General features: G+C 42.2%; 2 protein-coding genes across 3 annotated transcripts in view; both read left to right on the plus strand.

Moving 5' to 3' along the window:
- Positions 1-1,321: 1,321 nt before the first annotated feature.
- ndufv2 (NADH:ubiquinone oxidoreductase core subunit V2) lies at positions 1,322-10,714 on the plus strand. Its single transcript, XM_080837772.1, has 8 exons — positions 1,322-1,472; positions 2,205-2,267; positions 3,444-3,506; positions 3,876-3,992; positions 4,493-4,661; positions 6,507-6,616; positions 9,413-9,489; positions 10,503-10,714. Exons 1-8 carry the CDS (start codon positions 1,431-1,433, stop codon positions 10,594-10,596), a joined length of 735 nt encoding a protein of 244 aa, XP_080693898.1. The 5' UTR covers positions 1,322-1,430; the 3' UTR covers positions 10,597-10,714.
- Positions 10,715-12,680: 1,966 nt separating this feature from the next.
- The window catches only part of ankrd12 (ankyrin repeat domain 12), a 55,011-nt gene continuing 46,770 nt past the window's right edge, over positions 12,681-20,921 (plus strand). For both annotated transcript variants that reach the window (XM_080836686.1, XM_080836687.1), the window contains exon 1: positions 12,681-12,807. The gene's annotated coding sequence lies outside the window, so the exon portion shown is untranslated. The remainder of the gene's footprint in view (positions 12,808-20,921) is intronic.

Consider the following 20,921-nt stretch of genomic DNA (forward strand, 5'->3'; position numbering starts at 1 on the left):
GAAAAAACTTTCACATAGGTAAATAAAACAACAACGGCTAGTATAACAGTATAAAACTTAAAAGAGATGCATGCTGACAAAGATGTTTTCGAAACACTGTAAATGCCTTAAGAATATATGAATCAAGTGCCTTGTATTAATAATAAGCTTATATGACTCATGTGCTTATGTGAGCGGTAACATGGCTTTTCTGTTTTTGTCTATGTGTGTAACTTAGAATATTAGGTGCCACTAGTCTGCATATGTGCAAGAGCATGTTTGGGTCAGAGGTGATAAGAAGGGTCGAACTGTGCTTCTTTAGACCTTGTGTAAAACTGACATCCTTGCACGGCAGGACCCATAGTAAGGTGACCTCGGACGTCAAAGACCCACCACATGGCTATCCCTCCTGACAAATTGTTTTGGCGCCAGAGAATGCTAACTTCTATCTATATACAGTAAACCTTTTGTGATGTGTTTAATATTACTTCTGTCTCGTCTGCTGTAGTCTGGGAGTGAGCTCGGGCTCCCTTTCTCTCTGAGAGGGCCTGTGCCTCTCTCCGACCTGCCGGGACGTGATGGAGCCTGACAAGCTTGCTGTTGTTGTTTAATAAATATACTTTTATGCAACTCCGGAGTCCTGAGGTAACTTGAGTGAATTTTCACCTAACACATGCCATAAATGTACTTCCACACAGAGACTGCCCCCAATAATGGACATGCACAGTTAGACACACAACTTTCCTGTATGAGGAACCCATTGTTATTTTCCTTTGTTGGATTTTGTTACTTTGTTGTAGAACCACTTACATAGCATGGAACCTTTCTTGTTTGAAAAAAACAAAAACAGCTTAAGTTGAACTAATAACATTAGTGTCCAACTCCATTAGTGCATGAACAATAGAAAATGGTATAACCCCAAAAACTTAACTGAGTTGGACAAATATCTTCAATCACCATACACTGTTGTCTACACTACAATCATGAAGGATACATCTTTAGCATGCAAATTTCCATTTTTTTATCCATTGTTTCACTTAACAAATCAATATGCAGTACATTGACTGAAAATCTAAAACAAACTCAGATAATGATTGTTTTTATGTGATTAGAGATTTGTCAAGTGTTATTATATCCATGTTGCAGACTGTGGAGGTTTGTCTGCAACATGTCTGCAACTGGTACACTATGTAGCCTATGATATTTACATTTCGACAGGAATTAACTGAACATAGAAAAATAGGTAGGGATGAGGCAATGAAAAATAAACTTCAACTAGACTTTTCACAAAAAGACTTATCATCAGGCATTCTGTGTTTGATTGCATTTGACTGAATGTACGTCTGTGTAATTGAGACCTTCTCAATCGACAGTCGGCCTCATCGCTCTGATGTTGATGTCCGCCATTGTGGTTCGAAAGTTATAGGGGACATCGACATTTGTAAACGAAGATGTTTTTGTCCAGAACCATTCGTGCTGCTGTATCGCAGTCGGTATGTGTTTTTAAGATATGTTTACGAATATCCCTTAGATGTCGATAGTGTTTCACAGCGAATTTTGTAATTGATAGACATGTGCATGACACCACAAGGACAACCAGAACTTAAAATGCATGACCCTGACTAACTAGTTATTTTGCTTGTTTAGTTATACCACTGCAGTTATGAATAACTGTGGTAGGTACATATCGTTCATGTATCATGATTTTGCAAGTTATTGTCATTTCTTTGCATCTTGCATAACGTCTGTTAGCTAAACCGTTCTAACTAGCTAACGCAGCTAGCTAACTGCAAGTATCTGAGAAATATTCTAATAACTGTGCCTGTGTCAAATGAATGACTTGCTATAGATATTGAGTGCCATTCATAGAATAACGTGTTCATTTATGTACTTAACTCTATTTTCCCCTCTCGCTGTGTTGTACAATGCGTTCATTTTGCTGACCATAACATCAGTTCCGTTAGATGTGGCCCGTGACAGCTAAGCTAGCTATCATATCGGACTGATGTTAGCTAACAAGACATTGCAGCTGTTAGGAAGAACGATGATAATGGCAGTCAGTGACATTTAATTTCATTCAGCTCGTTATGACATCTGCGTAGACGTTCTCCCTTCACATTTTTTAGGAGGATTCATGTATTTTTTGTTCAAATTGCTAATAATTAGTAGCCTACATCCTTCTACCTGTGTACAGTGAAACATGGTTTTACCTTTATTTTTAACAGGCCCGGCAGGTCCGTAGCCTGCACCAGTCTGCCGTACGAGCAGGAGCGGGAGGTACCTTTGTGGTGAGTGCAAACATCGCATCCCGTTTCCTGCTTGTCCTTTGCAGCACCTGTTGTGCAACACGGACTCGGCGTTGCCAACTTGTCATCCACCCATCAGTGGTTATCGGGTGCGTTGTTGTAACACTGTAGCTCTAAACGTGGAACGGACCTCCACATCCGCTCATAGATTTGAGCTTCTCAACCATAGACAGATATTACTATGTTCCCAACTACACAAGAGCCAAACATTCGCGTACTCAACAGGCTTACGTGGTGTTCATCACACTTGGTTATGACACTACAGGCCGTCATGTTCTTTTCATCAGAATCAAGAGAAGGATGTACCAGATTAGTTTGAGGCACAGCTACCTGTAATCTTTGTCCAGAAAGATAGTGGTCAGTGCGTTGGAAAAGCAGATTCAACTTTAACGTGTGGGGAATATGCTATGCTCCCTTAGATAGTTAATGTAATAAGATCTAGTGTTCATACAATGAAGTAACTTTCTGTGCACATAGTGGTTAAACTGTTTTATAAAGGTTTTAGTTAAAATATGTCTAGACCAACCATAAAGGCATAACACAGAAAGAGCAATGAAAAAATTGCAACTGTCTTGATGCTTCCAGGTTCTTCTGCAGTCATTTTGCAGAACTACAGTCAAAAGTTTAAAACCAAATCCAGGTGCATCAAATGAACAGAACTATCTGTAAACACAATATTGTTGTAAGTCTGGAATCATTTTTGTTTTGGACAGCAGAAGCTACATGTTGCACCCTGATGGCTTGCCTCTTACTGATCCGTGATACGTTTACAGCTCTGTTAGCCAGCATAAGTATTACAAATGTGGGTAAACTTTGGTACACCAGGGCCAGCTGTAAGGCTACCTGTTGATCTTATTTGACTAAATTGTTGTTGTTGTTGTGAGATTCATAGATTCACTAGAGGTTAGGAATGACACAAACAAGACAACATAACAGTGACCATTGCCTTTTCACAAGGGGGCAGTGTTTGACGGGCTTCCCTTTTGTATGGGTTTGTATTGGCAATACGTATGGCATTGGGGTTTGTATGGCAGAATGGTATGGCAACGCATATAGAGATGTTGATTGATTGAATCAATCATTGATTTTCCTTTTTGTAGTGATTGTAGCTGTTTTTATTTTTTTGACACCTACCTCCCTTCTTTTCCACCTCTGTAGCACAGAGACACACCAGACAACAACCCAGACACCCCTTTCGAGTTCACCCTTGAAAACATGAAGGTAAGGGGCATCTAGTTCTAAACCCACAATTACAACACTACATCAACTGTGTTCATGTAGCACTTTCCTGAAGCACAGAATTCAACGGCATTGTACAACTTTCATACATTGGGGAATTATCACTGAAAAAGTTGCCATACAAATAAGTTTATATGGCATCCTTTAGCTTAATTTGAGTTTCATCCAGTTGGTTTGCAATGGCACATTGTGATGCAGTATATGTTTTATCCAAAATAACACGTAGATGCTAGTCCTGGTTTACTGCAGAGCAGAGCAGTGCTCTTCTGGGAGACTTGTAATAGGCTGGTATTGTGCCGTGTACTGAAATGCACACACCTGAGTCCCCTCTGCCCTGTGACTTTCTCTCAGAGGATTGAGGCCATCGTTAGTAATTACCCGGAAGGGCACAAGGCGGCTGCCACCATCCCCGTTTTGGATGTTGCACAGAGGCAGCATGGCTGGCTGCCCATCTCTGCCATGAACAAGGTACGGGTCACCACAGCAAAAACACCAAATCCTTCAGGCCTCCTGTGTACATCTACATCTAACCCTCTTATAAACCTATATCCAAACCCTTAGCCACCACCATGCAGCAGTCTTGCAACTCGTAATTTAGATAGATGGCACAAAAGCAATCCAATTCCAGACATTTAGACACTGTTCTGATACACTGCTGACACTTTAAAACTGCAATTTTAATGTAAAGCTATTGTCAGACATATCCATACTTTGCTCTTTTTATTATACTAGGCTGAGTGAAGTAGCAACCTCTGGCACTTATGTTTTACATGTTTGATTAACTTTTCCTTTGTACTATCAGACCAATTGAATAGTCCCATAGGTGTTCAACACCAGGGTACTCAGTTTGCTCTCTGGAGACCACCATCTCCCTATCATTTAAAGTCAGTCATACATGTTGTGTGTGTGTGTGTGTGTGTGTGTGTGTGTGTGTGTGTGTGTGTGTGTGTGTGTGTGTGTGTGTCCAGGTGGCAGAGGTGCTGGAGATCGCTCCCATGCGTGTGTATGAGGTGGCCACCTTCTACACCATGTTCATGAGGCAGCCAATGGGCAAATACCACATCCAGATCTGCACGACCACCCCCTGCATGCTTTGTGACTCCGACAGCATCCTCGCTGCTATTAAGAACAAGCTGGGTAGGGGAGAGGACACGCATGCAAACACACACACACACACACACACACACACACACACACACACACACACACACATACAAACACATGCACATAAACACACTTACACACACTAGTTTGGTGGTGGAAACTTGGGTGGAAATGGCTTATTCCACCTGAGCAGATTATCTTACTCTCCAGCGCTATGGTACAGTGGTTCATTATGCATATTTCTGTATTAAGGAAGCAGGAGCAAACCTCTGCTATAGGTTAATGCCTTTAATTATAGGTCAATGCTTGTAAAGGTTAAACCTTTTTAAAGACTCCAGAGTCTGGAAAGAGATTCTAATTTGTCCAACTTGAATTAAATGCTCAGTCAGCAGTAAACAAATGTCATCAATGCACAAAGATGACTTTTCTTGTAAATGTGTTCTAGTCTAATTATAAGGCACTGCACCACACCACACACCAAAATATCTCTTTTCTTGGGTCACAACAGAATGCAAAAAGAGGTTGCACTTAAGTTAGTCCAGGCGTTCAAATTAATCAACATACACAGAGGTGGCAACCTCCCATGTCTTAAGCACTCCCCATTCATGTAGACTGCTGCTCTTGCATTTTACGCATCAGGTCGTCAGATATCTTGTATCATTAGTATATCTAGCCTCGCATTATGTAAATTAATAAATGTATATGTCCAGTTTCTCCCGTTGACCCAATGCTCTGCTAAACAGACTTTCACCTGTTTGGTTTTGCTGGGGTTCTGAATGTGTGACTGCACCAACCAAGTGTTTCAGCAAAGATTGCTAGCTTTAGTTCCAGTACATTTAGCGCTGAAGTTACAAATGTGTTTGTAGCGAAGGGAGAACGTGGTCACCCCACCCGGACTCGAACCCGGGTCAATGGGGTGCCAAACATGCCCTCTGACCGCCACACCAAAGAGCCCGGCCAGAGAGCATATTCACCTGTAGGGACGATCACATCGTCACACTACCCTCACCTTCGGGAAGCGCAACCACACTTCACACACACAGGCATTCATCATTCATCATGCATACACCAATCATGCTTCTCCCATCCAGAGCACCCCACACACAAGTGCTTCACCCAACCATGGGGTCCTTCACACGGGGTCAACATTCCTGGGGGTTCCTCACACAATGGTCCTGGTTGCGCTTCCGATGACCTCACAGCAGGGCATCCCACTTCTGACACCATTTGTAGCGAAGGGAGAACGTGGTCACCCCACCCGGACTCGAACCCGGGTCAACGGGGTGCCAAACATGCGCTCTGACCGCCACACCAAAGAGCCCGGCTCAATGGCGTGGCAGCCAGAGAGCATATTCACCTGTAGGGACGTTCACATCGTCACATGTTCCATCAGAGGAATCTAGATTAATACATTGAATATGTTTGGACATTTTACATTCTGGGCCAAAATAAATTCTCCAGAATGGATGCGTTCATGAGATGGTCTACATTGATCTAGCAATGCATGCGTCTTTAGTATCTGCCGGCTGTTTACCCCCTTAAACTAGAGGCCTTACACTTGAACACACACACACACACCACAAGCATAGGGAAACTAATAATGCTAGATCATAGTTAATTTAAGTAGAAATGGTAAATGTAAAGGTCATTCTTTAAACAAATTATGAATTGGTGCACTAGCTGATAGTTTGGGGAACTACATGAAAACATTACTGCATTGATCTAAGCTTTATCTTAAAATTCGTATGTTTCTATGTTTTCTGATACAACAATGTGTATGACATCCTTAGTGAACTCAACCACTGCTCATAGAATGGAATCAGCTTGTATTTCATGCCATTGCGAAGCTGGATTATTGACCCTCTTTGCTTGCCGTAGGTATTAAAGTGGGGCAGACGACACCAGACAAGCTGTTTACTCTGAGTGAGGTGGAGTGCCTTGGAGCCTGTGTAAATGCGCCCATGGTCCAGATCAACGACAACTACTATGTGAGTGTCAGACGTACAGACACAAACAATGCATGCCCCCCCCCCCCACATACACACAAACATATACATACACACTGCAATATGTTGGTTTTGTATGAATGGAAAAAGAGATTGATCTCAAATGAACCTGTATCTATGTGTGATGGATATACTTCCAGGAAGGACTTATGTATATTGTTATGAAGTTGTGTTTTTGTACAGCTAGAAGACTAAGAGAATTGAAAGCATCATAATCAGTTCTTGCAGCTTACATTGCTGCAGTAGTTACAAGTTGATTATAATATCAGTCACCTGTGCGTTTGAATTTGAGAAAACACCTTCCTAAAGTAACAGTTTAATTCTGGTAACTGGCAGCAGCGTTACCATGTAGCCCCCTCTGTTGTTGGTTAGTGAACCTTTTCCATTTGAGGATGATTTGTGATAGCTGATGCTTACACACATGCACACAGTTGTACACACACACACACACACACACACACACACACACACACACACGCTATAGGCAGCTCTTTTTTTTCTAATGTGTCTATACTTCACACTTGTACACATACAAACTTGTACACAGCCTCAATGTGTTGGCCTGTAGTGACATTTTTGGAGCGTAGTTCTTCCTCTCCCCGTTTAAGACAGACAGCAGTCTGACCCCAGCTCTGCAGGTCATCCTGGATCAGAGAGGATTCTGGGCCTCTGAGGCTTAAAGTCTCCTCCTGTCCTGGTTAGCAAGCAACGGCTTCCTGCTGGCTGAGCTAGACATGGGCCGCATTAGTGTCACACATTATTTTTAGCAGAAATATTAGCAGTAACGTCTGTCTCAAGGTTAATTAGCAAGAACTGCAACTTGTGACTGATTTCAATTGTCTTATACACCCCATCTTTGGGAACATGGAGAACTTGATTGATTAGTTTGGCTGTTTAATGGCTTTATTATGACTGTCAGTGCGGTTATATGTGTCCAGTTTCCGAGCGTAGTCGGAGTTCAATCGAAGATCCAATTCATGTAACTCCCCAAATCTAGATTTCCTGTGTCCGACTGAAATCCGATTTACACCCCCAGATAAGTGATCGGATTACGCTGGAAATCGGACAACGCGCGCATGTAACTCTCAAAACTAGATTACAACTGGACAACAACAACTTTTGCGCATGCTTGAGATCCTGCCCAAAGACATACATTCATCATATACTGTAAATCCTCAAATAAAGGCCGGGATTCAATTAGAAGCCGGGCTTCAGATAGTAGCCGGGGTCGTGGTCCATACGGACAAATAAAGGCCGGGCCCCGAATACTAGTCGGGGGTAAAATTAAGTAGCCTACCGGTATATTACTGTAGCCTACCAGCATCAGTCCGTCGGCTCAAAGTAGGCATCACAATTTAATTAAAGGCATTTCACAAATACATGTTCTCCTCATGTTTAATTTTATATTATATAATATTGTTGGCTAATCGCATGGGCTGTTTGCAATAAAAAAAAGAAATGTCCCCACGTAGGACTACTAGGCGAATGTTTAGCCTAAATGCACGTATCGTATAGCCTACTGTTGTTTATCTGTAACGTTTTAGTTGGCTAGGTTACTTTTTCCAGAAGGGATCATAAAGCAGTAGTAGACTTACGTAATTGTGTTATTAAATTCAAAGAGATGGTGTATGCTGATTGCTGAAGAACATTCAGGAGAAAAAGCAGCAAAGAAGTTTGACATTGACCCGAGACGAATGTGATAGGCTACGACAAGCAGGTGGAGGTAGAAAGAAAGTTAGGCTGGATATCAAACCAGCTCGTTGAATAAATGTTTTCAGTCCACGATAAGCATAATAGAGTGTCTAGAAAAAGTATTACATTCAAGGCTTTGGAAATCTTTTCCTCCGTGACTGACAGTGGAGACCATAACTCCGATGTTTATTTTTTACGTTGACACACCGACCTAAAGCGCTACGCGATGTGCAGGAACTGTTGAACGCATATGCAATGAATTATATTAGCCTACTGCAATTATGCCCATTATTTAAATAATACAATTCTATAACAGAAGATAAGTAAGAAATAAAGGCCTGCCCTTAATACAAGCCTGCCCCAAATAAAGGCCGGTGCGCTGTGCAGCCTAAGTAAATACAAGCCCCGGCCACTATTTGAGGATTTACAGTATGTCTATGATATGATAATCGCTGCTAGACGCTCACTGTTCTTGTGCTCCCTCTCATTCACTTTGAAATACTGAAACGAAACTGAAACTGAAACTGAAACGTTGACTGCGACTGTTTTGGACAGAATGCGCTAATTCACTGAACAAATATTGTCGTATTACTCTCCAACCACTTGTTAGTCATGTAATCCATTCATATCGATGTGAATCAATCAATACTAATACAACTTTAACTGTGATGTGTTTTTGTTTCATTTCACAACTTATTTACTGTATAATCAACGGTAGCAAATGCCCGCTTGTAAACATTCCACATTTGATTTGAACTGACGCGGCCAATATCTGGATTTGTCACTGCCATGTACCGTGAGATAACGCAGTTAACACCCTCCATGGATAGAGAAGTCGGGCTTTGGCCGAAATCGGGGTTATGCCATCATGTAGCCGCACTGAGTGTTAAGCAGCATGCACCTAAGCAGCATGGTGCTATTCAGTAATATCATATGTAGGCCTGCATCTTTACTCAACATGAGGTAAAGTCATCTGCTAAAGAATGAACACACACAGCACATGACGTGGATACTCAGTAATGTATGTTGTAAATAATATTGACATTTAATATTGAATCCCTATGAAACTTCTGGTTTGGTTTTCAGGAGGATCTCAACACCGCTGATATTGAGCAGATCCTGGATGAGCTGAAAGAAGGCAAAGTTCCCCTACCAGGACCAAGGTAAGGCTGAGAAACATCTGCAGTTCCAACATGCTACAGAAAGGCCACTGGCCACACAGCCTTTTGGCCCAGTCTGGGCTGGTGGTGTGGAAACGTGAATTTGAAAACCACCGGTGTGTCGTGTGGAATGGAAACACTGGAGTTAGTTACACTGAGAGTGTGGTGTGTGGAATGGAAACACTGGAGTTAGTTACACTGAGAGTGTGGCGTGTGGATTGGAAACACCAGAGTTAGTTACACTAAGAGTGTAGTTTGCGGATTGGAAACACCAGAGTTAGTTACTTAAGCAATAAGCCCCAAGAGGCCGTGGTTTGCGCTGATTTTAGAACAGGTAAGGGGAGTTGTTAGGCACGACGCGAAGTGGAGTGACCATGGCCTCCTCCACTGCTGAGGTCACAGCAGCTGCATGACTGTGCTTTTTTCACCCTTCGATGTTGTCGTAGATTTCCCAGCTCTCTGAGATATTCTTTGTCTAATATTTTACAGTATGCCCATCATAATGTATGCACACTTATAATTGATGAGAGCCCATCATGCACAAATGCTTGGACTTATATGGAAAACAACTTCTGTTGTTAGCTGCTTTTCTGCGGGGGACTGTAGCCTCACTGGGACTTAACAAGTACAAGCATGGTGGTGTTCGGGATAGGCCCCATGTGTTTCTTATGGGCACTAGCCCAAGGCATCCCATCCCAAAGGCTGTCTTATCCTATCTTCCCTGCTAACTTCAGCTTAAGTAGGATGAAGCAGTCTCTCGCTGTTTGCGTTGCAGCTGTTATACTCCTAGCCCTCTTTAGAGTTTTAAATTTAGAGCCTGACTTTTCAGGATATTATGTTTTCATTTGTGCAACAACATTTAAGGGCTAAACCTATAGGTATCTCTACCCAAACTCCTGTAAAAAGCAACTTAATCAAAGTACTTAAACATGTTACAATTGGTTGTGTCTGTACTGTCTTAATTTGGAAGTGTAAATTATTTTGATTTGACAATTTTGTGTCTCTTGTTTTTAAAGGAATGGACGTTTTTCATGTGAGCCTGCAGGGGGCCTCACCTCTCTATCAGAACCACCCCCAGGACCTGGATTTGGGGTGAGGGCTGACCTTTAAGCCCCACGTACTGCCCATCACACACACACACACCTGTGTCAAGGTTCAGCAGCTTATGTAACAAATAAGTTAAAAAGTCATATGTCATGTGTAAATAAAAATTGTTGATGTAACGACACGGTCTTGTATGTTGTCTAATAGGTGAAGGACTTTTGCGCCTGTCTGTTTGTAGTGTTTCTGTGTTAACAAAAGCCACAGACACGCACATAAAGACCTATACTAAAGCAACATCAGTCTCTCTCACGTCACACACACACGCGCGCGCTCTCACTCTGTCTCTCTCGCACACACACACACACTCACACTTACTAGGGCTACTAGGGCAGCCGTGGCCTACTGGTTAGGGTTTCAGGCCGGAAACCGTAGGGTGGCCGGTTCGAACCCCGACCAGTAGGAAAAATGTGGGCGGGGGAAGTGGTAGACCACTGCTCTCCCATGCCCACATCCACGGCTGAAGTGCCCTTGAGCAAGGCACCTAACCCCGATCACTGCTCCCCGGGCGCCGTCAATGGCAGCTCACTGCTCCGGGTTAGTGTGTAACCTCACCTCACTGTGTGTGTGTGTGTGTCACTTCCCTGGATGGGGCAGAGGTGAATTTCAGAGTGTGTGTGTGTGTGTGTGTCTACACCACCATAGAGGACACTTCACTACATCGGTTCCAGATATTCTCTTTTCTGTCACACACCTACCTATCCATGTTTTTCTCTCCTTACATTTGCCTCACACTCATTCTAACACACATACACACGTTGGGTTCATCAGCCAAACGTATTCTCACAGACCCACAGCATCAATAGCCTGGGCACACACACTTAACGCCTAGTGACAGGCAGTGCACCACACATGGTCTAAATGGGGAGGAAACGACTGGACTGATTTATGCTCAACAAACACATGATTTATTGAAATTTTTTTTTTTTACAGTTATATCTCATTCCTGTAACAAGTGTAAACAGATTTCAGATCTTCACAACAATGATGCCTATTTACACCCCTTGCTTCGACTACTTAAGATAAATAAAGCAATCACTCGTTTTCCCTGCACGAGCTTACATGCCCCAGTCTTTCTATCCTGTCGCCAGAATAACTAATTTATGAACATTAACGGGACTCGTATTATCTTGTTCAGTGGATTCAGAATGCAAAATTACACGTTGGTTGCCGTTGTTTTAAATGATCCATGTAAAGCTACTATGGCGGTCCATTTTTGCAAACTAGGGCTAATCTCGATTTGGCAAGAGCAGTGTAGTAAACATTAAATCCTTCCGTAGTTGTGATGATTTTGATCATTATGATGAATCTAGTTTCTTGCAATAAACGGTGCGAGAAGACTGGGACATGATGTTTTACTGTCACCAAAATACGTTCTAGATTTAGACCTTTAACAGCTAAATCTCAGCGTGCTGTCTTTCGGGTCTAGTCAGGCACTAACCCTCCCCACCCCGATTTCCTCCCTTGCGATTTGGCTTGTTCTGCAACATAATACCCGTGCCTGCGCGTGCGCGACATTTTTCAGCTAATGCAAATATCACTGCGCCACATCATAAAGAAGAGCTACAATATCGCCTGCGTCAAACTAAGTATATACTAGCAGAAGTCCATTGATACATTATCAAACAACGCAGAAAATCCAAACTGACCACACTAATCAACAACTCTACCTCAACTCTTTCCCCCGACATGTTCGAGAACGTTCCCAGTAGCCGCAGAGAGGAGCGGAAAAGATGACGTCAAGCGCCTAGCGTCACCTCACCCTTCTAGTGTTTAGTTTCGAATTTTGCGAGCGAAACGTCCACTATCATGAGATTAAAAAGTTCCCGCGAAAATAACAATTTGATGCAGTCCTAAGTAAATGCCAGTTTAGGAATATATTTTAGCGACGCCACCAGAACAGAGCGATATTCCAATAAAGTAACGCATTGTCCCATGTCCACCATCTCCAGTAGACGCAGACCTTTTAAGCTCTATGGGGGCTCAAGCGATCACATGGCTAGAAGTCTGCCAATGAGCGCTGCTCTTGCATGTTTTGCTGGGCTTTTCTTAGAGACGACGGGCAACTGGGGATGTTTTCAAACCAGCAGTAAGCTGGAAAGAGACGTCACACAGTCGTAGGGTACTGGTACTTTTCACTATTTACAAAAAAAAATCTAAAAATCTGCAAGGTGCGAATTGTTTATGCAAGAGCAAGAGGACCTGAATATGTTTGCAACGGTAAGCAGAGACGACTGTTTTTTGGACTGCCTGCAATCATAGAAAAAAAAACAGTTAGCTAAACCTCTAGCCTGTTAGCTTGCAAGCTAGTTGGCTAACTTTAACGTAACAGAGAGTGATCGGAATTGAATGTTTTGTATCAACGTGGCTCTCACTGATACGTACAACTTAAGCTAAATAATTCTTAGTACATTTACATCAACGATACTGCCAATACGAGGAAAAACATATAGTTTTACTACAATCAAATGTCATATTTGCTAGCAAGCCTACGCTATTACATGTCGACGACGACGTGTAGTGACAACCAGGTTGATTCTGGCAGGAATAGGAGGGAATATGAGCGGCTGGTCGTTGCTGCTGTGTTAGCATAGCTTGCTAACATTAGCTAGGTTGGAACGTAACCGTGCAGGGGAAGCGCAGACGGGGTAGCCTCTCCTCCCGTGTCACTGCGGGCTATTGTCTCGTTGTGTTCGATGGGGTGGCGCAGTCTGCATCAACACATGGACATTATTTTAACTGTAAAATCCAATGGCAACCCTGAAAGTCTTTCACGCATTTATAGAGCAATAGAACAGTTTTTGAAAAAGAAGGTTAAAACATACAAACGTTTTATCATATAATGTTATCTGGATAGTTAGCTTGTTAGCTTTATGATATATTTCCCAACAAAATGTACATTTTGGTCTTTGAATAAATGTTGGCAAATATATTCAGTTTAAAATATTGCAGGCTACCCAGTATGCCTCCGTATATAAATGAAATCTGCGCCACGCTGCCAAAGCTAGCTAGCTTCCTCAAAGGAACATGCAACGTTACAGCTTAGCATTTGGGGGGTGTGTTGCCACAAAGCTTTATTTGGTAACCGTCCTTCGCGTACCAACCTTTTGTTTAAAGGCTGCGCGAAGGCATCTTCAGACTTGAAACGTGCAGCAGTTCTAGTTTTTGTTCCGTTCGCTACGCGGAATTCTCATTTCCCTTATGTTTTGTCCTTTTGTCTAAATTACATAAACAACTGCCACACTGTTTACTTCTGGCATATTTGATTTAAACCGAATCAGACATTAACTACCAGATGCCCGTTGCGCAGTTACCTGCTTCTGTCATTCTTGGGCTCATGATGTGTTTTTGATAATGTAGAACATTGAAGGATTTAGTGCCATTTTTGATTTACGACCTCACTTTGGTTGCGTGGTTGCACCCAGCGCCTATATCCTAGTTCTTCCGAGTAGCTTTTCACATAAACACATTTATACACCCTCCCAGTGAGGTAACCCTGTTGGTTTTGCACCGCGATGTCGCACAGTTATTCCTTCCGGATGTTGTCTTATGATTCATAACCATGCAAGACAAATTAAGAAATTATTTATGATAATCTATTCCTTCTTTAAACCCTCATTTATGTCAACACAGTGAGTTTACTTAAGAATTTATTTTGAGATGATGAGTAATGTATTTCATTCTCAACTCAGACACCTTCCTAATGAATTAAAAAATACTGTGATCCTCCACTGATATTCCCAACCACACCATATGTAAGGTGTCAAGTAAAATAAAACTAAATATTATGTGTGGAGGATGGATTTGATTTATTTAGGCTTACTACTGCAATGACCGCACACTTAGGGGGGAAATACGTATTGGGGATTATCTAAAGATCCTACTTTCTCTCAGCTGGGCTTGGAGCCAACCCGAGCTTGTGGTTCCTGTTGTTTTCCATTGACCTTTTTATGTATTTTTCCCCCCTCCACTAACGGACGTTAGGCCATGTACACAAGACGTCAGACATCCAGGCTATAGGTTTGATTGCCATTGAAAATTAGTGAGCTAGTTAAAACTAGGGAACAGTGGTTTAATTTATGTAATACGAATAGTTTACCAAATGAGTTCATTAACAGTTCTGACTCATAAGGACCGTCATAATGTGGTAGTGTTGTTTTTTTTTAACAAACCTAAATCCTATCATTTTCCATAGAATAGGGAATACAATTCAGTCCTTTTATCTGTTAAATATATATATTATATATATATATTTAAATGATCAGTTTTTGGCCATTTGGATTATATATGGTACTGTCAATATGAATTACTTTTTTTACCCTGCTGTTATCAACACCCCAAACTAAATGCAGTAAATAGGCTGGCCAGGAAAACTGCCTGTTCTGTTCCCAGGCAGATCATTCTTGTAGGCCTCGGAGTCCATGATTAATCGGTAATTAAACTGTTATATTCTAACCACATAATGTTGCTTCTAACTTTGTCACGTTCCCAACTTTGAAATTGAAGCTACCTGTCTGAATATGAGTTTGGGATACTCTGGGTTAGGTTGTCAAACGTCAACAATTAGCTGGGATAAAAAACAGTGTGTGTCGATGCAGACTGATGTGGTTGTCCAGATTACGATTAAAAAAATTGAGATCCCCTGCTTTTTTACATTAACTTTGAGAAGAGACTTTTCTTCATTCCTTTTCTCATCTAGTCTAACCGCTGTCCTAGGTTAAATCTGCATTTCAGACGGAACATTAGTTTTGGTTTGTTGTATACGGCCAGTTGTGACCTTATCTAAATTAGCAACTTCTGTGTTGTTGATGAACACTTTTCCAGTGTCAAGCCAGTGGTGGTGAATAACTGTTTCAACCAGCTTTGTTGTTGGTATGGAGTTGTCACTGAGCAGTTCGTGTTCAACTGTATGCTTTATGTTCGCTAAGTCAGTGTAGCAGAACCATTCAGATGCAAGCTCAATGGCCGAAGGGTTAATTTATTGGTAGGAACAACCTGCAGGCTAGTCAGACCAAGCAATGAGAGTGGTAATAGAATTAGGTTTACATGGTTGTTTTTAGAAAAAGGTGCAATGACCGTTGTTCCTTAATACCAAAGACACAACGTTGCCCCAGTACTTGCTGATTCCTTTTTATTTTTGCGCAGCGTCTTCATATGTAGTCTAGTTGTTCTAGAAAAAAGGCTTGTATTAACTGGTTACCATTGAAGACTTTGGTTTAGATGGCAGTTGGAACAATTAGTTTGTATACTACGTTTGACATTTTCAAACCAACTTATTGGCCTGGGAAGGTGCAGGTCAAAGTGCTGAGCTAGATCAAATAAACAATAGCAATTGTGAAAGGTGCTTTTGCAAGATGTGCGCTGGTTTCAGGGCCGACAGCCAGACAGTTCATGATTGGTTTTCAAGCTATCCAGTACGTATATTGCATCTCATACGTCATCTCATTATGAAGTACTAAGGTCTCATGGCCTGGCATTAAAGCACTCTTTTGTATTTGCAATTTTAGATTTTTATAGATTAGTGTCCAAGGCCTATTGTGAACTGGCATGGGTAATGTGTTATCACATTATAAGGATAAGGAGAACATATCGAGGATGGCAGTTAAACCGACCGCGTAACTGAACAACAGCATTTTAATTTTCTCACTCGTCACATCCCACTCTGGCTATATTGCAGTGATAGCTGCTAATTTAGTTACCCACAAAGCAAGCTAATGTCATGGTTTGTCAGTGGAAGATGACTAACGTTAATGAGCGAAAAACATAGTTTTCTTCTGCTTTAGTTGTTCATAGTTAATATACCTGTGATTTGCACGTCAATACAGAGGTTTAGAACGGTTCTTGGTTACATTAGCCAGTGCCAGTTTAGCAATAGGTAGCTCATGCTATAATATTACGCTAGCAACCAATACATGCGTGGCTGTGGCAGTTATTTGCCCCAACCACGCTTTGCTGCTGTTGACTTGACCAACACACACTCCATGTATGCATTTGACACGTAGATTAACATAAGCATATTGAATCAAGTGAGCTACTTAACAGTGAGGGCTTATTCAGACACCCTTGTTTTATTAAAACAGGTCCATCTAAGGTCTAGATCCCTCTGGAGGGATACTTAGTTTTATGTTCTTGTTGTCAATATGCCTTTAAAGCACTGCAAGTTTTTGTCCTAAAGTCATAAAAATAACCCTCCCAGAAACCTTTAATCTTCTACATATATGCCACTCAATATTTTAGTTAGAGGACATATACAAAACATCAAGGCGACTACCAAAAAAAGTCGAACAGGCCTTTGCCCCCAGGTTTTAAGTAGCTAACTGCAAAGTGTCAAATGGTGTGTGACACAATGGGGACCTGATTTGTGTGATACTATCCCACTTCAACATTAATTGCACATTGTGTACAATTTAGTGGAGGCCCTGTTTTCTTTTTACAGAAGAAAAAAAACAACAAACAGCTTCTTGATATTTGCACTCTTTGGTATGTTTCTGTGGTTTGGACATGTGTTTGTGCCTATCTAGGTCTATGTCATCAATGACTGATTAAAATGGCATGTGTAACGTAGCAGTATCTATATGATTAAGCAGAATTACATAGAAATGGTTGTATACTTGGCCCACTGAGAAAACATTGCGAGTAATTTAAGTACTACCTTCACTAAACTCTATCTGAAGTCTTTTTCTGATGAAATGTAAGAGCAGTCATATCTGGCTTAAGAAGAAGGCTTTTCCACCAAATAACCAGTAGAGCATTTTCATTGTCAAGAACAACAGAATCTCAAACCTCATCCGTCAGCGACGGTTCTTCTTTGACACAGATGCACCAAAGCAAGGGGTTTCTGAAGCACTACGTCAGAAATGGCAGAAAGAAAAACAAACAGTGTTTGAAAAACCTTGATTTGGCGTGTGGCTCTTGGACTAGCCAGTCTTCGCTCTCTTACAAACATGTCGTTCATGTATTTTTATCTGCTCTCATCTTTTTCTTATCGTTCCTTATCTTGCTCCAAAAGTCATATCGCTATCCCTGGGCGACACCCTGACCTAAACTGCCCTGGTGTGGTCCCCTGTAGGACCCTATGAAATCGGTTTTATTTGTTTGCCAAGTTCCATTTTTTCCATTTTTTTTGTTTTCCGTTTTATCTTTTCTAGATTAGATTGTTATCAATTTGATCATCAGCTTATCATAGGCTACTGTGCTTTTACACAAATGTTTTATCTGTCAAGGTAATAGACCTTCGCTTTAATAAGATCGGGATTGTAAGGTAGCAAAACTAGTATAACCTTGAAGGTGGCAAATATTGTTTCATTTACTATCATTTTCAATTACATTTTATAGAATTTAAATAATTGCAATGTATTTAAGCGGAGAAAACCTTTAAGGGTTCTGGCTACAAGACTTACTGAATCAGTAAGCCACTTGTGTTATGATGATAATCTACATGTACATTCTAAGACTTATTCTTCTTCTAAGAATATTCAGATGCTGCCCCAGTGGCCAGTTTTAATGTTGGTCTAAAACGAGTGACAATTGTTCAAGTTTGGTCGACAGTGTATATGAGTGATGCAGTCTGCCATGAATGTGTGCACAAAGTTATTCCTGTTGTTTCAATATCTTGGGCTAACACATCCTCGTTTGAGCAAAATGTTTTCTGTAACACTATCAAATGTATTTCTTGCCCGTCATTTTATTTATCAAATGTCAAATTCCACGCAAATCGCTTTAAAACTGTAATTGATTTCCGTTTAGCTAACGGAACACAACTTCCACGATTCCGTTCTTGTTTTCTGCATCGTGGAAATGATGGGACGCTATCTGAGGTCAGTGTGTAAAATGCTCCTTCAACAGCACAGAGGTGTTTCAATGTGTATGATCTCATCTCTTCAAGTGCTTAGTCATACAACTGATACATTGATCAGGTTTATACACACAGGAGCATTCTGGGTAACCATCGTTGACTCTCTCTCGCGTGTGTGTGTGTGTGTCTGCCTCCCATCACTGTCGTCGGTATATTTGGTGTATCGATACTTTTTGATTTTCTCAATCTTGAGTTCTCAGACCTCTCCCTCCATGTTGCCAGGTGTGTGTATCTCTAGCTCCTCAGTGGGCTCCAGTCTGCCCTGTGCCCTGTGCCCTGTGCCCTGTAATGGCCCCTGGCTGTGCTGTGAGGCTGGGAGACCTCTGAGGTCCATAAAAGAATGTTTGTAAATGTTCGTATGTGTCATACACGCTGTAATTAATTGCTGAACATGCAGTACCAACCCTCTCTCCTGGCATGCTCCCAGAGAACGACTAACTCTAGACCTGATCTGGGGGAGGGGGGGTGGGGAAAGCCTTCACTAGCCTAGAGACGTGCAGGGGCTTCCCCGCTGTACTCAGTCATTACAGTATTACAACAGCAATGCACCTGGTTTTGCCCTTTCAGACCCTGCTGTAGGGTTTGGATAGAAGGATGGATGGATGGAGAGGTGGGTGGACGGATGGATAGTTGGCTGCTTGCATGAGTTGGGTGTGTTGTAGTTGGACGGTGAGACTGGACAGAGACTTCACTGTGCCTGGCTAGAAGAGCCCAGCCACTGCAGGAAAGGGCCAACCTTCGCCATCTCTCCAAGCCCATATTGCCATAGCAACGATTGCTCTAGCAGTGAGTTCTGATATGGGTTAGCGTCACAAGAGGTTGTTCTTTTCTCTCTTTTTTTTTTTTGTTATTGCTCTTGCTACGGTAACCGTAATCTAGGGATCTGATTGGCTGCCGAAGCAATCATCTTCTAGTGACGGGGCTCTGGTCCACCCTCTCCATGTGCAGAGGGGGAGACTGAGGCTACAGTCAGACAGCAGCTGCTGAAACCTCTACCTCGCTCAATCTCTCTCTCTCTTCCACCCCCCCACCCTTTCTGTCTGTGTACATCTCCTCTATCTCTCTCTCTGTTTTTACCATCCCCCCCCTCCCTCTCTGTTTCCCTTTCCCTACCATCTCGCTCTCTCTCCCCCTCCGTCTCTGTCTTTCTCTCCCCCCTCCGTCTCTGTCTCTCTCCCCCCGTCTTTTTTCTCTCCCCCCGTCTCTGTTTCTCTTTTCCCTGCCATCTCTCTCTCTCTCCCTCCCCCATCCCTCCCATCTTAAGCCCTCACTCTGCTCTCCCTCCTTCTCTGTCTCCTCCTCTCTCTCTCTCTCTCCCTCTGTCTTTCTGGTAGACAGGGTGTTTCTTGCCAGTGATTTTTGAGGAGTAACGTCCTCCCCTCTTCCAGCAATTTAAAGGGCAACCGCTTTGCATAAATCACATGCGATTCTGTCTGAAACACATGTGTGTGCACACACACACACATCGGACACACCACATACACACCACACATATACACACATACACACACTACACATATACACATATACACACATGCACAAACACACAAACATGTGTACATGCAAATGCAGATACACACACACAATCAAAGGCAATATGGATATTTACACACACACACACAGAGGGCGTTTGTTCAGGCTCTCTTGCTGTCCTTCTGCAGCACGCACACACGGTATGATAAGCATATACCAATACTGAACCACTCACACGGTGCACCTACTCACACATGTACGTTGATCTGTGTATACCCATACTGAAGCACGTGTGCACACGCACGCACACATTAAAGAAGCAGTAATGAGTCATACTACTGCTGTTGAACGTTGCCCTTTGTGCTGAAAGCCTTAAGTTAGAATCTCTCTCTCTCTCTGTCTGTCCTACTTCAGCTGAGGCTGATTTGCTTGTTTCTGTTATGAAGTGGATGGATTGAGGATGATTTTATTTATCTGACTTAAGAAGGGAGACCATATATAGGGCCCGCCATATATAGTTATCACACACTTGTATTTCCAAAATGGGATTTATTGTTGGGATCTTCATGTAAGGCATGAAGAAGTCGTCCTTGGTAGGCTGTGCAGCCTGATCAGTCATACCGGCTGTTGTCATTGAACACACACTGGAGACGTTTTTAAGCTGAAGTTGATGAGCAATAGGTTGTTCAGGTTATGGTGCAGCTATTTTTTGTAATCGTCCGAGATGGGGGCTGTACCCGTGTGTGTGTGTGTGTGTGGGGGGGGGGGGGGGGTTTGGGTGTCTTTTTCTCTATCTCTCTCATTGAGTTGTGTCCCACCTGGTGGGTGACTAGTCTCGACATCAGCCTGGTGTTCTTTGTAAAGTATGATCCTTCTGTCTTTCTAGTTTCAGAACACCATTCATTGCATTGATTACTTTTTCTGTTCATAGTTCAAAGCATGTTTTCAGTAAATGTAATCTGGCTGTGATCAGTGTCCCTCGACTGTAAGCCAGCTGGATCAGAAA

The sequence above is a fragment of the Sprattus sprattus genome (genome assembly GCF_963457725.1).
Source record: "Sprattus sprattus genome assembly, chromosome: 4".
Lineage (NCBI taxonomy): Eukaryota > Metazoa > Chordata > Actinopteri > Clupeiformes > Clupeidae > Sprattus > Sprattus sprattus.